This window comes from Cetorhinus maximus, chromosome 21 (assembly GCF_964194155.1).
Source record: "Cetorhinus maximus chromosome 21, sCetMax3.hap1.1, whole genome shotgun sequence".
Taxonomy (NCBI): domain Eukaryota; kingdom Metazoa; phylum Chordata; class Chondrichthyes; order Lamniformes; family Cetorhinidae; genus Cetorhinus; species Cetorhinus maximus.
The window spans coordinates 40,890,562-40,906,338 of record NC_135899.1 but is presented as its reverse complement, the minus strand read 5'-3'; the positions used below and the strand labels follow the sequence as shown (position 1 = coordinate 40,906,338).

The following is a 15,777-nucleotide window of genomic DNA, read 5'->3' as shown; positions in this document are numbered from 1 at the left end:
AACCATCCAGAGAGTTCCAGATGTCCTCTTCTCTTTGTGTCGAGAAATGCTTCCTGTCATTACAGTGATGGCCAAAGTATAAATTTAACATTGTGCCCCCTTGTTCTGGATTCCCTTATCAAAAGAAATAGTTTGTCTCCATCTACCTTATCAAATTTCTTAACCAATCTAAAAACCTCAAGTTAGATCACCCCTCAACCATTTGAACTCGAGGCAATAGGAGCCTAGTCTAAAATAAAAGCAAAATACTGTGGATGCTGAAAATCTGAAATAAAAACAGTGTTGGAAAAGCTCAGCATCCGTAAAGAGAAGTAGAGTTAGCGTTTCAAGTCAAATATGACTGTTTCTCTCACCACGGATGCTGTCAGACCTGCTGAGTATTTCCAGTGCTTTCTGTTTTCATTTGAGAAGCCCTGCCTATGCCTCCTGGCCCATACTATAACGTTAATTGTATTAGCTGTGTCACGGTTGGTAGCACTCTCAATTTTGAGTCACAAGGTTGTGCGTTCTAGTCCCATTCCATGACTTTAGCACAAAAATCAAAGCTGACAGCCCAGTGCAGTACTGGGGAATTGCTGTTGAAGGTGCTGTCTTTCAGATGAAACATTAAACTTGAGGCCCAGTCTGCCCTCTCAAGTGAGCATAAAAGATCCCATGGCACTATTTTGAAGAACAACAAGGGAGCTATCTTTGGTGTCCTGGTCAACATTTATTGTTCAGTCAATATGACAATCAGCTTATCTGGTCATTATCACATTGCAAACAGCAAGCTCCCACAAATAGCAAATTAGCTGCCGTGTTTCCTACATTACAACAGTGACTACACTTCAAAAGTACTTCATTGGCTATAAAGCACTTTGGGATATCTGATGGTCATGAAAAGGGTTAGATAAATGCAAGTCTCTCTTTTCTTTAACCCTTTAATCTCTGGTATCATTCTGCTGAATCTCTCCTGCACCCCCTCCAAAGCCAAAAAATTCTTTGTAAAGTGTGTTGCCCAGAACTGAACGTGGTATTATATCCAGATTGAGTTTGGTTAGAGTTCAGAAACAGTAACATACCTTCCACCCCCTTTCTATTCCAGCCCTCTTGTGATAAAGACCAACATTCCATTAACGTTATCATTTGCTTTTTGCATGTGTCCACTGATGTTTAATGATTTGTGTACATGGACTGCCAAATGTCTGCCTCTTCACAGTTCTTAGTCTGTCTCCATTAAGAAGATACTCTTGCCTTTCTTGATCTCACACATCCCCACATGGAACTCCATCTTCATTTTTTTCCACTGAATTTATCAACGTCCCTCTGTAACTGCTCCCATCTACACAACTTAGACATAGAGTTCTTTATTCCTTCATTCAGTTATTTTTTGATATATGTTGGTGATGCTGGCGTAGTGGTATTGTCGCTGGGTAATGCTTTGGGGACTCAGGTTCGAATCCTGCCGTGGCAGATGGTGAAATTTGAATCCAATAACAAAAAATCTAAAGTCTAATGGTGACCATGAAACCATTGTCGATTGTTGTAAAAACCCAACTGGTTCACTGATGTCCTTTAGGGAAGGAAATCTGCTGTCCTTACCTGATCTGGCCTACATGTGACTCCAGACCCACAGCAATATGGTTGACTCTTAAATGGCCTCTGAACAAGAGCAATTAGGGATGGGCAATAAATGCTGGCCTAGCCAGCGATGCCCACGTCCCATGAGTGAATTTTTTAAAAAAGTGTATAGTAAAAAGCTGAGGTCCCAGTACAGATCCCTGCAGAACACCACCCATCACATCCTGCCAATCAGAAAATGTCCTATTTAGCCCTACTTCCTGTCTTGTCATAAGGTTACTTTCAATTCTATCCAGTTTATTTTTGCTAATTCTTGTGCGGAACCTTGGCAAATTTCTTCTGGAAGTCCATGTAAACAACATCAATAGACACGCCTCTATCCACCCAGCTCCTCACAAAATTAAACTACATTACTCAGGCAAGATCTCTCCTTCACAAACTCATAGTTTGTCCAAGTGCTTAGTCACTCCGCCCTGTTGATAGATTCCAGTAATTTCTTCACAGATGATGTTAAACTGACAAGTCTGTAGTTTCCAGGTTTTTCCCTTCCTCCTTTCTGAAGTGGCATTTACAATTTACCAGTCCAAAGCACAATTCCCAAATTTTGAAAACGTGGATAATTATCACAAAACACTTCTGCAATTTATCTGTTTATTTTTTTAGTATACAAGGGTGGAAACCACCAGATCTGGAAATTTGGCAATCTTAAGTCCTGTTATTTTCTCTATTTCAACTTTTTTTAACCCAAATGAAACTAAGTCGGTTCCTCCCCTTGATTTATTTTTATATTCTTGTGTTACAGCTGTTATTTTGTCCTTTTCCTGTGAAAAATAGATACAATTCCTCATTTAGCAAGTCTACCATTTCCTTACTGTCCATTACAGTAATTTGTATCTTTCTTTAATGGGCCTGCCTTCCCCCTTACCACTCTTCCAGTATGTTTATTAAAATCTTGTACTGTAGTTTTGATATCCCTTGCAAGTTTCTTTCAATTTTTTTTGCACCTCCTACTTTCTGTATATCCTGTGTTGTTTTTACAGGTCTCACAGTCTGTTGGATTTTCACTTTTCCTTTTTATTTTAGCTTGAAACTGTTTCATATCTCATTTGTTAACCATAATTTCTTGATTACACAAGTGGAACTTTGCCTTTTAGGGATTTAGACAGGTTTTATTTTGTACACACAAATTTGAATGCTTCCCACTGCCTGTAGGTTTACTCATTAACGTTTTCTCTTTAATATTTCCACCCAGTTTACCAGGACTAATTCATTTTTTGTTCCTTCGAGGTTTGCCTTTCTGTAACTTAGAGTTAGTGTGAGAATCCATTCTCCCTCTTAAACCAAATATCAAATTCAATCATATTACAGTCAATATTTTTAAGAAATTCCCTTTCTGTCAATAGTTAATGAATTCTGGTCCATTACCCTTCACTAAATCTAATGTGACCTGTTCCCTTGCTGGTTCTACAACACATTGTTTTCAGGACAGTTTCTGAGAACATTCTAGAAATCCATTGCCTTTCATAGTTGAGCTGTTCTGATTCTCCAATCTCTGTGAAAATTAGAATCACTTTATTTCTCCTACATGTTTCCCTGATCTCTGTATTTATAAATCACTTCACTACATCAGTATTATCAAGAGGTCTTTCACTGTCCGGTTGATAGATTTCAACCAGAATCTTGCTGTTCTGTAATTCTACCCAGCATTTCCAACTGTCTAATCTACATACTAACATACGAATTAGGAGCAGGAGTAGGCCACTTGACCCCTCGAGTCTGCTCCGCCATTCAATAAGGTCATGGCTGATCTGAATGTAACCTCAATTCTAGCCTACTCCCGATAACCTTTCATCCCCTTGTTAATCAAGAATCTTTCTAGCTCTGCCTTAAAAATATTCAAAGACTCTGCTTCCACTGCCTTTTGAGGAAGAGAGTTCCACAGACTCAAACCTTTGAGAGAAAAAATTTCTCCTCATCTTTGTCTTAAATGAGCGACCCCTTATTTTTAAACAGTGACCTCTAGTTCTATATTCTCCCACAAGAGGAAACATCCTCTCCACATCCAACCTGTCAAGACCCCCCAAGTTCTTAAAGGTTTCAATTAAGTCACCTCTTACTCTTCTAAATTCCAGTGGATATAAGCCTAACCTGTTCAGCCTTTCCTCATAAGACAACCCGCCCATTTTTGGTATTAGCCAAGTAAACCTTCTCTGAACTGCTAACGTATTTACATCTTTCTTGAAATAAGGAGACCAGTACTGTACACAATACTCCAGATGTGGTCTCACTAATACTCTGTACAACTGAAGCATAACCTCCCTACTTTTGTAATCAATTCCCCTCACAATAAATGGTAACATTCTATTTGCTTTCCTAATTACCTGCAGTACATGCGTACTAACCTGTTGTGATTCATGCACTAGAACACCCAGATCCCTCTGAACCTCAGAACTCTGCAATCTCTCACCATTTAGATGATAAGCTTCTCCTTTATTCTTCCTGCCAAAATGAGCGATTTTACATTTGCCCACATTATCCTCCATTTTCCAGATCCTTGCCCACTCACTTAATCTATCTATGTCACTTTGTAACCTCCTTACGACCTCTTCACAATTTACTATCCTACCTATCTTTCTGTCATCAGCAAATTTAGCCACCATTCCTTTGGTCCCTTCATCCAAGTCATTTATATAAATTGTAAAAAGTTGAGGCCCTAGCACTTAACCCTGTAGCACACCACTCCTCACATCCTGCCAATCAGAAAATGACCCATTTATGCGAACTCTCTGCTTCCTATTAGCAAGCCAATCTTCTATCCATGCCAATATGTTACCCCCTACACCATGAGCTTTTATTTTCTGCAATTACCTTTGATGTGGCACTTTATCAAATGACTTCTGGAAATCCATGCACAGTACATCCAGCGATTCCCCTTTATCCACAGCACATGTGACTCCTTCAAAGAACTCCAATAAATTGGTTAAACATGATTTCCCTTTTATAAAACATGTTGACTCTGCCTGATTGCCTTGAATTTTTCTAAGTGTCCTGCTATAACATCTTTAATAATAGCTTCTAACATTTTCCCCATGACAGATGTTAGACTAACTGGCCTATAGTTTCCTGCTTTCAGTCTCCCTCCCTTTTTGAATAAAGGAGTTATATTTGCTATTTGGAACCTTCCCCAAATCTAGGGAATTTTGGAAAATTAAAACCAGACCTTAGGGTGAAGTCCATCTGGACCTGGGGATTTGTCGGCCCGCAGCCCCATCAATTTGCTCAATTACACTTCCCTGGTGATTGTATTTTTCCCGTGTCCTCCCTCCCTTTATTCAAGACAGGAGGGAGGCAGAAAGCAAGAAACAATTGGCCAGTTAACCTAACATCTGTCACAAGGAAATTGCTAGAATCATTATTAAGGATGTTATAGCATGATACATAGAAAACCACAGTGGGATCAGGCAGAGTCAACATGGTTTTGTGCAAGGGAAATAGTGTTTAACAAATTTATTAGAGCTCTTTGCAGAAGTAACAAGCAATGTAGACAAAGGGGAACCTGCAGATGTGATGTACTTTGATTTCCAAAAGGCACTTGGTAAGGTACCAATCAAAGGTTGCTACACAAAATAAGAGCTCATGGTGTAGGAGGGTAACATATCATGGATAGAGGATTGGTTAGCAAACAGAAAGCTGAGAGTAGGGGTAAGTGGGTCATTTTCAGATTGGCAAGCTATAACTAATAGAGAGCCACAGGGAATAGTGCTGGGTCTCAACTATTTATAACCTATATCAATGGCTTGGATGAGGATGGTAGCTAAATTTTCCAATGACACCAAGATAGATAGGAAACTAAGTTGCCAAGAGGAGGTAGAGTCTACAAAGGGATTTAGATAGGCTAAGTGAGTGGCAAAAATTTGGCAGACGGAGTATAATGTGGGAAAATGTGAACTTGTTCACTTTGACAGAAAGAATAGAAAAGCAATATGCCATTGAAATGGAGAGAGATTGCACAACTTGGTGGTACAGAGGGATCTGGGTGTCCTGGTACATGAATCACAAAAAGTTAGTATGCAGAAACAGCAAGTGATTAGGAAGACAAATGGAATGTTGGCATTTATTGCAAGGGAATGGAATGGAATATAAAAGTAGGAAAGTTTTATTACAGCTGTGAGGCATTGATGAGACCACATCTGGAGCACTGTGTACAGTTTTGGTCTCCTTATTTGAAAAAGGATATGCTGTAATTGTATTTGAAGCAGATCAGAGGAGGTTCACTTGACTCATTCCTGGGATGAAGGGCTTATCTTATGAGAAAAGGTTGAACAGGTTGAGCCTTTACCCTTTGGAATTTGGAAGAATGAGAGATGATCTTGTTGAAACATTTCAGATCCTGAGGGGATTTGATAGGGTGGATGCTGAGACAGTGCCTTATGAGGAAATTTAAGATGGAGATGAGGAGACTTTTTTTTTTCTCTCAAAGGGTTGTTAGTCTGTGGAATAGACTTCCCCAGAAAGCAGTGGAGGATGGGTGATTTAATTTATTCAAAGCTGTTAGATTTTTAATAGACAAGGGAGTCAATGGTTATGGAGGGCAGACAGGAAAGTGGAGTTGAAATCACAACCAGGTCAGCCATGATCTAGTCGAATGTTGGAGCAGGCTCGAAGGGCAGAATGGCCTACTCCTGCTCCTAAGTCCTATGTTGTCAGGAGTAAGGTGTAATATATTCTGTATTCGGTACTGTACATGGGAGCAGCGTTTCCAGGGGTAAAGCACAGTTTTCAATTACAACTCCTTTTGTGCTCTCTTTGTCTAATGTTTCCCACACCATACCTAATCTCCACTTGTGCACAAAGAAATTCCCATACCCAATGTTTAACTTTGTTTTGGCTCTCAGGAGTGCTAATTACTTTCTGGACTCTGCTAGTAATTCTTGTGTAAGATGGTGACAGGAGTATGCAGAATTAATCATTCCAGCTCTCATCGTTTAATCTTCATTTTCTTAGCTCCTGCATGGCTTTCCTAGGCGTGTTTTTGATTACAAAGAGTAAGAAGAAGACGACATTTGAACCATACATCATGATGGATGCAATTCCAGGTTAGTGATGTTAAAATGAACTGAAGAGAGTGTGAGAACGAGGCAGAGGAGGGGCTGAGGGAGCAATCATGAGGCGGGGGGGTCTGAAGGAGGGAGTGAGCGAGGCGGAGGGGGGCTGAGGGAGTGAGCGAGGTGGAGGAGAGGCTGACAGAATGAGTGAAGTGGAGAAGGAGCTGAGGGAGCAAGCGAAGTGGAAGAGGGGCTGAGGGAGTGAGCAACGCAGAGGGGCTGAGGGAGTGAATGAGGTGGGCGGCTGAGGGAATGAGTGGAGCTGAGGGACCGAGCAAGATGGAGGAGGGGCTGAGCAAGAAGGAGAGTGAGAGGGTGGAGAGGCTGAGTGAGAGGGAGCACGAGCTGGGATTTAGGGGGAGCACAAGGCGAGATTTAGAGGGATGTGTATGTGGAGATGGTGAGGTGGTAAGGGAGTGAGAATGAAGGGCTGCGTGAGAGCGAGGTGGAGGAGAATGAATAAGGAGGCTGTTTTGGAGGCAGGGTGTGTTGGGGAAATGAGGTGTGCGTGTCTATATGAAATGTTTAGTATCATCCAATACATGAAGAGGCCATTTGGCCCATCATTCTCGGATTGCATCTTTGGGAGAGCTATCCAGTTAGTCCCATTCCTCAATCTGCCCATCCCCCATAGCCTTGCAAATTTCTCCCGTCAGTATTTATCCAATTTCCTTATAGTAAGTTTGTGTTGAATTTTCTTACACCAGCCTTTCAGGCAGTGCATTCCAGATCACAACTTGTGCAAAAACCAAATCTGTTCTCACCACTGAGATTTTTCCTAATTATCTTAAACCTGTGTCCTCTGGTTACTGACCTTCTTGCCAGTGGAAACAATTTCTTCCCATCTACTATCAAATCTCTCATAATTTTAAAAATCTGTTATCTCTGCTTAACATTCTCTGCTTTAAGAACAATTCCAGTTTGTCCAGTCCATATTTACTGAAGTCGCTCACCTCTGATATCATTCTAGTGAATCTCCTCTGCACCCTCTTCAAGGTTCTGACAATCGTTCTAAAGTCTGGTGCCTAAAATTAGTCACAGTATTCCAGCTGATGATTCATAAAAAAGTTCCTTAATTTATACTTCATTTCCATGCTGCACTGTCCCTTTAGTTCTATGAGTTTTGATCTTGGTAACCGGTTTATTATGGTCATTATTGGTCAAGTATCTATGAAAGTCCACATACACAACATGAACCACACAATGGTCCTCAATCCTCTCTGCTACTTCACAGAACTCTAATGGCAGATAGCATTTTCCTATTACAAATACTGTTGGTTCTTATTTATTAACCCTTGAAGAGTTCCTGAAGAGTTTTACAAAGTGTCAGTTTTCACAAGTATGCTAATAATGCCCAGCTCTACCTTGCCACCATCTCTCTTGGCCCCTCCACTGTCTCTAACTTGTCAGACTGCTTGTCTGAAATCCAATACTGGAAGAGCCAAAATTTCCTCCAATTAAATATTGGGAATACTAAAGACATTGTCTTTGGTCCCTGCCACAAATTCCACCTCCACATCACCCCACTGCTTCCCTGTTCATTGTTGCTGAAACGCTCCAATAGACTTGACTATTCCAATGCATTCCTGGCTGGCCTCCCACATTCTACCTTCTATAAACTTGTCAACCAAAACTGTGCTGCCCATCTCCTTATTCACACCAAGCCCCATTCACCCATCACCGACTTATATTGGCTCCCGGTGAAGCAATGCCTCAATTTTGAAGTTCCCATCCTCGTTTTTAAATCCTAGAAACATAGAAAATAGAGGCAGGAGTAGCATTCAGCCCTTAGAGCCTGCTCCAACATTCATTATGATTATGGCTGATCCCCTATCTCAACGCCATACTCCTGCGCTCTCCCCATACTCCTGATGCCTTTAGTGTCCAGAAATATATCTATTTCCTTAAATATATTCAGTAGCTTGGCTTGTACAGCCCTCTGTGGTAGAGAATTCCATAGATTCACCACCCTCTGAGTGAAGAAGTTTCTCGTATCTCAGTCCTAAATAGTCTACCCCATATCCTGAGACTGTGACCCCTTGTTCTAGATCCCCCAGCCAGAGGAAATATCATCCCTGCATCCCACCTGTCCATCCCTGTCAGAATTTTATGTTTCAATGAGACCTCCCCTCATTCTTCTAAATTCAGCCCAATCTCTCCTCTTATGACAATCAACCTTTCATGGCCTTACCCCTCGCCTGTCTCTATAATCTCCTCCAGTCCCACAATCTTCCCAAAAGCTTTTTGCCTTTTGAGCATCCCCAATTTTAACTGTTTTACCAGAGATGGCTGGCCCTAGGCTCTGGAATTCCCTCTCTAAACTCTCCAATTGACTACCTCTCTCCTCCTTTAAAATGCTCCTTAAAACCTACCTCTGACCAAACTTTGTCACCTATCCATCTCCTTGTGGCTGGGTGTCAATTCTTGGCTGATAACACTTCTTTGGGACATTTTACTATATTAAAGAAACTGTATAAGTCGTGTTCTGTAAACATTTTGTCCCAACTGATTGTCTCTAGAAATTGCCCCACTTCCATTAGGTGGATTTACCTGGAGTTTGTCTGGTTTATCCCCCTCCCTTTTTTTTGGATAGAGCTGTAACATTTTCAGGCCTCTGGCACCACTCCCACAGCCAAGGACGACTAAAAGATTGTGCCCAGACCTCCGCAATTTTACACCCTTCGCTCAGTGGCCTGGGATGCATCCCATTCAAGCCATGTGACTTTTTCACTTTGGGCACTTTTTCTTTATCTTTTTTATCTTCACTTTCTGCACTACCCCCTCCTGAACTGCTACATTAGCAGCATCCTCTTCCTTGATAAAGACAGATGCAAAGTATTCATTTAGTACCTCAGCCATGCTGTGTGCCGTCACAAATAGATTTTCTTTTCAGTCACTAACGAACCCCACACTTCCTTTGACTACCCTTTTACTATTTATATGTTTATAAAATATTCTTTCCTCTTTCCTGCTAATTTTTCCCAACCATCTTCATTGCTTCTGTGATTTCCCATGCAATTTTCCTGCGCTTTTTGCTTATTTTACTGTGACCTTTATCTAAGCCTCATATTTGTTTCATTTTAATGACAATTTATTTCATCATCCCGGGAGCTCTGTAGCTTTGGATGCCCTTACTTTCCCCCAGCTAGGAAAGTGGTCTAGTCTGTACCAAGCTATCATCTTCTTGAAGGTTTTCTATTGCTCCTTTACTATTTGGTCTGCTAATCTTTGATTCCAATCAGTTTGTGTGTCATCTGTGGCTCAGTTGGTAATGCACTTGCGCCTGAGACAGAAGATTGTGGGTTCAAGCCCCACTCCAGGACTTGAGCACAAACATCTAGGCTGACACTCCAATGCGGTACTAAGGGAGTGCTGTGTTGTTGGAGGTGCCATCTTTTGATATACTGAGACCCTGGCTACCGTCTCATGTGGATGTAAAAGATCTCTTGGCACTATTTTGAAGAAGAGCAGGGATGTTTGCTGTGTATGAATTGGCTGCTGCATTTCCTACATCACAACAGTGACTACACTTCAAGAGTACTTCATTGCCTGTAAGAATCTTTGAGATGCCTGGCAGTCATGAAGGACAATATCAATGCAAGATTTTTTTTAATGATCCCTCCCCACCTCACTGTAGGTACCCTTTCTCCAGTTCAGTATCTTCACCTTTGATTGTTCCTCATCCTTTTCTGCAACTACTGTATACCTAATGACAAGGCAAAGTACTGTGGATACTGGGAAATATAATCAAAACATTCTGGAAATGCGCAAGTTAGGCAGCATCTGTGGAGAGAGAACCAGACGATCAAAACTGTGAAATGTTATAGACGTAACAGGCTTTAAGCAAGTACAGCAGCAAGAGTAGCAGGATGAAGGGGAGAAGAGAGCGAAAGGGTAGACAGAATGATTTAATTTGCAACACAATCATTAGCAGCACCTGCTGCTGGAAAAAATTGGAGTAGTGGTTGTGTTCTGAAATTGTTGAACTCTAGTGTTATAGAATCACAGAATGATTACAGCACAGAAGGAGATCATTCAGCCCATCGTGTCTGTGCTGGCCCTCTGCAAGAGCAATTCACCTAGTGCCAATCCCCTGCCTTTTTCCTGTAACCCTGCACATTTTTTGTTTTCAGATAATGATCTAATTCCCTCTTGAAAGCCTCGATTGAATCTACCTCTATCTCACACTCAGGCAGTCCGTTCCAGACCATAACCACTCGCAGCATGAATAAGTTTCTCCCCATGTCACTGTTGCTTTTGCCAATTACCTTAAATCTGTGCCCTCTCATTCTCAATCCTTCCACCAATGGGAACAGTTTCTCCCTATGTACTTTGTCCAGACCCCTCATGATTTTAAATCTCCTTTCAACTTTCACTTCTGTGAGGAGAACTGTCCCAGATTCTCCAATCTATCTTCATAACTGAAGTTCCTCATCCCTGAAACCATTCTTGTGAATCTTTTCTGCACCCTGCCTTCACATCCTTCCAAAGTGTGGCGCCCAGAACTGGGCACAATACTTCAGCTGAGACCAAACCAATGTTTTATACAAGTTTAACATAATTTCCTTGTTTTTGTACTCTATGCCCCTATTAATAAAGCCCAGAATCCTGTATGCTTATTAACCGCACTCTCAACCTGTCCTGCCATCCTCAAAGATTTTTGAAAGTGTTGAATCCGAAAGAATGTAAGGTGTCTGATTGGAAGATGAGGAGTGGTTTCTCAAGCTTATGTTGAGCTTCATCGGATCAGTGTAGAATCCTGAGGACAGAAAGGTGAGAGAATTAAAATAATGGGTGATCAGAGGCTCAGGGTTATGGGCAGAGATGTTTAGCAAAGTGACACCCAATCTGCATTTGTTCTCCACAGTGTGGAGGAAACTGCATAGAGAGCAGCAAAATAAATTGCGAAAAGTACAAGTGAATTACTGTTTAACTTCAGAGGAGTATTTGGGGCCCTAGATGATGGAAAGGGAGAAGATGAAAGGCCAGGTGTTGAGGATAATTGAAAGTGGACTCGAGACATGGAGGGAATGCTGGAAAGGTGGGGGTGATGTTTTGCAGAAATGGCAGAGGAAAATCCTTTGCATCTGGAAAGTCAGAACAAGGGAAACTCTCATGGTTCTGGGAGGGAGGGAAAGGGTGAGGGCCAAAGTTTGTACAGCAGGTTAGCCACGGCTGAGTGACCTGTCAACCACTGGGGAGAGGAATAGGAAGATATATTGAAAGCAATGGTGTCAGAGATCGTATCATCGGAACAGATGTGGCATGGTCGGACAAAAAGAAGAATGGAGTAGAATCCTTTCAGGAAGCGTAAGAGGAATGTATTAGAATTACTGTTTCTCAAATGTTTCCCCCACTGAAAACCCCCATTTGTTCCCTGGAACTAGATCCGGCACTGCTTCCTACCTCATTGTACGCAGTTCAAGAATTCTTCCTACTCTTTTGTCTTTTACACTGTAATTATTCCAGTCTATATTAGGATATCTGAAGTCTCCTATTATTAGTACTTGATCTGTTCCTCCATCTCTTTTCCACTTGAAGATCTAAAGTTTCCACTCAGTGGTGTAACATCTCTTTTGCTCCTTAATGCTAATTATAAATAGATTCTGTATTTGAGCCCTCAAGTGCATTATCCTTTTCTAGTGTTGTAACATTATCTTTGATCAATGCTATCATTAACCCCAATGCATCTCTCCCCCCCACCTGCCACATCTTTTCTTTTACCTTTGCTGAATACATTCTAGCCAGGAATATTAAGTTCCCGTTACTGCCCATGTTTGAGCTAGGTTTCCATTATTGCCACTATATCATAACCCCATGTGGCAACTTGTGCTCACCAACCTTATTTACCATGCACTCCAAGTCAACAATAGTCTGCTTAATATTTCTTACCCTGTCTGATCCCTCCTATTAGTCAGGATGCTATGGCCATTGTGGTGTGACTATGGACCAGCAGGTCTTTTCCTGCATGTCAATTTTGAATGTCTGTATTTCTTGACTCTTCTCACAGTTTGTCTATCCCTCTGACTGTTGAATTCCTCTATGACTACTGCATTTCTACACTTTGTTGTACCCGTGCATTCATTTGCCCTAAGGTGCTGTACTGTGCCTTAGACTACATTTCCCAACCTCTTGTCACCCTCACTGGTATTAAATGCTGAAAATTGGTTGAGGTTGTTACAGCCCCAGAGGATTTCTGTACCATCTGCTTCTCCCTACCCTGCCAGGTGGCCACTCACTCTCTATCCTCCTGGACTCTGGAGTCTGTGCTTCAAGGAAATCTCAGCCTCCCATAAGGTCTACAGAGGCTCCAGAAACCCTGAGCTTGAGTTGGTGCAGCTGGGGGAGCTTTCTGCAGACATGGTTATCCAGGCTTTATGAAATGTTCTGGAGCCCTCACTACACACTAACGGGTCTCAGCTGTCCATCATTTTACTCAAGGTTACTATTTATTTATTTAAAGTTGCTTACATTAGCCCTTGTTTGTTAGATATTGTTACATAGCATTGACAGTGCAGAAAGAGAATGTCCAGCACAAATGACCCATGCCTATGTTTATGCTCCACATGAACATCCTCCCTCCCACCCTACTTCATCTCACCCCATCAACATATATTTATTCTTTTTTTTCCCTCATTTTCAATCTAATTGCTTCTTAAATACACCTTTGCTCTTCACCTCAACCAGTTGTTGTGAGAGTGAGTTCCACATTCCCACCACTCTCTGGGTAAAGAAGTTTCTCCTGAATCCCTGATTGGATTTATTAGTGATTATCTTATACTTATGACCTCTAGTTCTGGACTCCCCAGAAGTGGAAACATCTCTGTGAATACCTTATTCAACCTTTTATCATTTTGATTTTAATTATCAGGTCACCTCTCAGTCTTCTCTTTCCTCTGTTCAGCCTATTCTGAAGTTGTAACCACCTAGTTCTGCTATCTATCTCTCTCTCTCTCTCTTCCCCTCTATCGTTTTATAGTCCCAGGTCTCTTAGCCCTGCCCCTTTCTCCTCATCCCAAGTCTTCAACATATGCTGCCCTACCTAGGGGTTTCTGCCGTCTGCCCCCACCTCCCCTGGGTTTCACCCTTCACTGAGCCCTGATGGTGAACGAAAGCTTGTCTTTTTTGCAGGACTCAAGAGTATATTTGATAGGAAGAGCCCAGTGCAGCCAGAGTTGAGCGGCTCCTTCTCCTATGGCACCCTGGAGAACAGTGTCAATCCCACCGATAGTCAGCAGCTACAGGCGCTGCCTGAGACACAGCAGGAACCTGACATGCCTTACCCAGCCATTGAGTCAAAGCTGGACTGAACTCTGACCAGACAGGAGAATGTGAAACTCAGCCCATGTGAGGCAGCCCTGGTTTCTAGGCTCTGCTCCCAGTTTCTCTTGGACACTGCATCCTGTGGTGATGCAGCATCAACAGCTGAGTGAAGCAGCACTATACCTCAAGATCCTGTTCTGCCACTGCTGGGCCTGTTGGAGCGACAGAAAAAAATGTACGTGAAATGTATGTAGAATAATGGAGACATATCACATGGATGGCCTTGTCCCCATCCCCAGTGTGCTGGGTTACCCGATCTATTGTTGGTCCTCACTCGCTCACATGATCTACTGCCAAGTTCCCTACCTTGTCCAGGCCCCTGCATGCAGTGTGATCATTTATTTGAAATGCGAAGTTTCAGTTATTTAATGGTTATATGTATTTGCTTTGTGTTGTGTGAAAGAATGGAGTTCCTGGGTTGGTGGGGGTTGGGGTTGTGGTGGAGGTATAAGGGTACCTGTTCATTACTTCCTGCACTCTAACTGCTAAATGAAGAAGACTGGTGTGAAGTTTCTGTATAGTCTAATAAATCAAAGTCAACACTGACTGCCCTGGACTTGCAGGTAATCCCGTTCTAGGCTAGAAGCAGATTCTGGATGCAAACAGTTTGGCGGTGGGGTGGCAGACACTTGGAGTAGGGGTCGTGGGAGACGGGCTGGCGGGGGAGAGGGGTCGGGGGAGACAGGCTGGCGGGGGAGAGGGGTCGGGGGAGACGGACTGGCAGGGGAGAAGGGTCTTGGGAGGGGGTCGGGTCGTCGGGCTGGCGGGGGAGACGGGTTGGCGGAGGAGAGGGGTCAGGGGACACGGGCTGGCGTGGGAGGGGGTCGGGGGAGGCGGGCTGGCGGGGTAGACAGGCTGGTGGAGGAGAGGGGTCGGGGCACACGGGCTGGTGGGGGAGAGGGGTCGGAGGACACGAGTTGGGGGGAGGGTGTGGGGAGGGGGTAGACAGGCTATGGGGGGTGCAGGGAAGGCGGTCCTTCAATACTGAGGTGCCTTTTGCCAACTATCTGCACAAGTGACTGCTTGAAGTCTGGATTTTTCCAGCTGTGGAGTGGATGAACTGACAATGTGAGAGCACCAGGAGGAATCTTCCTCTTCCTCTCCCTCCCAACATTGAGGACTTAGAATCGTAGACTGGTTGAAGTCCATCAAATCTGTGCCAGCTGTAAGGGTAACTGAGTCCTGTACGTAGTCCTGTAAATTTTATCCTTTCAGATAATTACCCAATTCCCTTTTGAAAGACATTTTTAAATTTGCCTCCATTGCTCTCAGACAGTGAATTCCAGATCCTAGCTATTCACTGCATAAAATGTTTTTTTTTATTCTTTCATTGGATGTGGGCTTCACTGGCTGGGCCAGCATTTATTGCCCATCCCCTAATTGCCCTTGAGAAGGTGGTGGTGAGCTGCCTCCTTGAACCGTTGCAGTCCATGTGGTGTAGGTACACCCACAGTGCTGTTAGGGAGGGAGTTCCAGGATTTTGACCCAGTGACAGTGAAGGAACAGCGATATATTTCCAAGTCAGGATGGTGAGTGACTTGGAGGGGAACTTCCAGGTGATGGTGTTCCCATCCATCTGCTGCCCTTGTCCTTCTAGATGGTAGTGGTTGTGGGTTTGGAAGGTGCTAAGTGAATTCCTTGGTGAATTCCTGCAATGCATCTTATAGATGGTACACACTGCTGCTACTGTGCATCGGTGGTGGAAGGTGTGAATATTTGTGGATGTGGTGCCAATCAAGTGGCCTGCTTTTCTTCCTGCCACCTTTGCTGCTTTTGCCAATTGCCTTAA

At 42.9% G+C, this 15,777-nt stretch overlaps 1 protein-coding gene across 2 annotated transcripts in view; it reads left to right on the top strand.

Annotated features, from left to right (window-relative positions):
- Positions 1-14,534, top strand: part of nipal3 (NIPA like domain containing 3) — a 79,627-nt gene extending 65,093 nt beyond the window's left edge. For both annotated transcript variants that reach the window (XM_078566887.1, XM_078566888.1), the window contains 2 exons: positions 6,565-6,656; positions 13,797-14,534. In XM_078566887.1, the coding sequence (XP_078423013.1) occupies positions 6,565-6,656; positions 13,797-13,975 (271 nt within the window). In that variant the 3' untranslated portion in view covers positions 13,976-14,534. The remainder of the gene's footprint in view (positions 1-6,564; positions 6,657-13,796) is intronic.
- Positions 14,535-15,777: the final 1,243 nt, after the last annotated feature.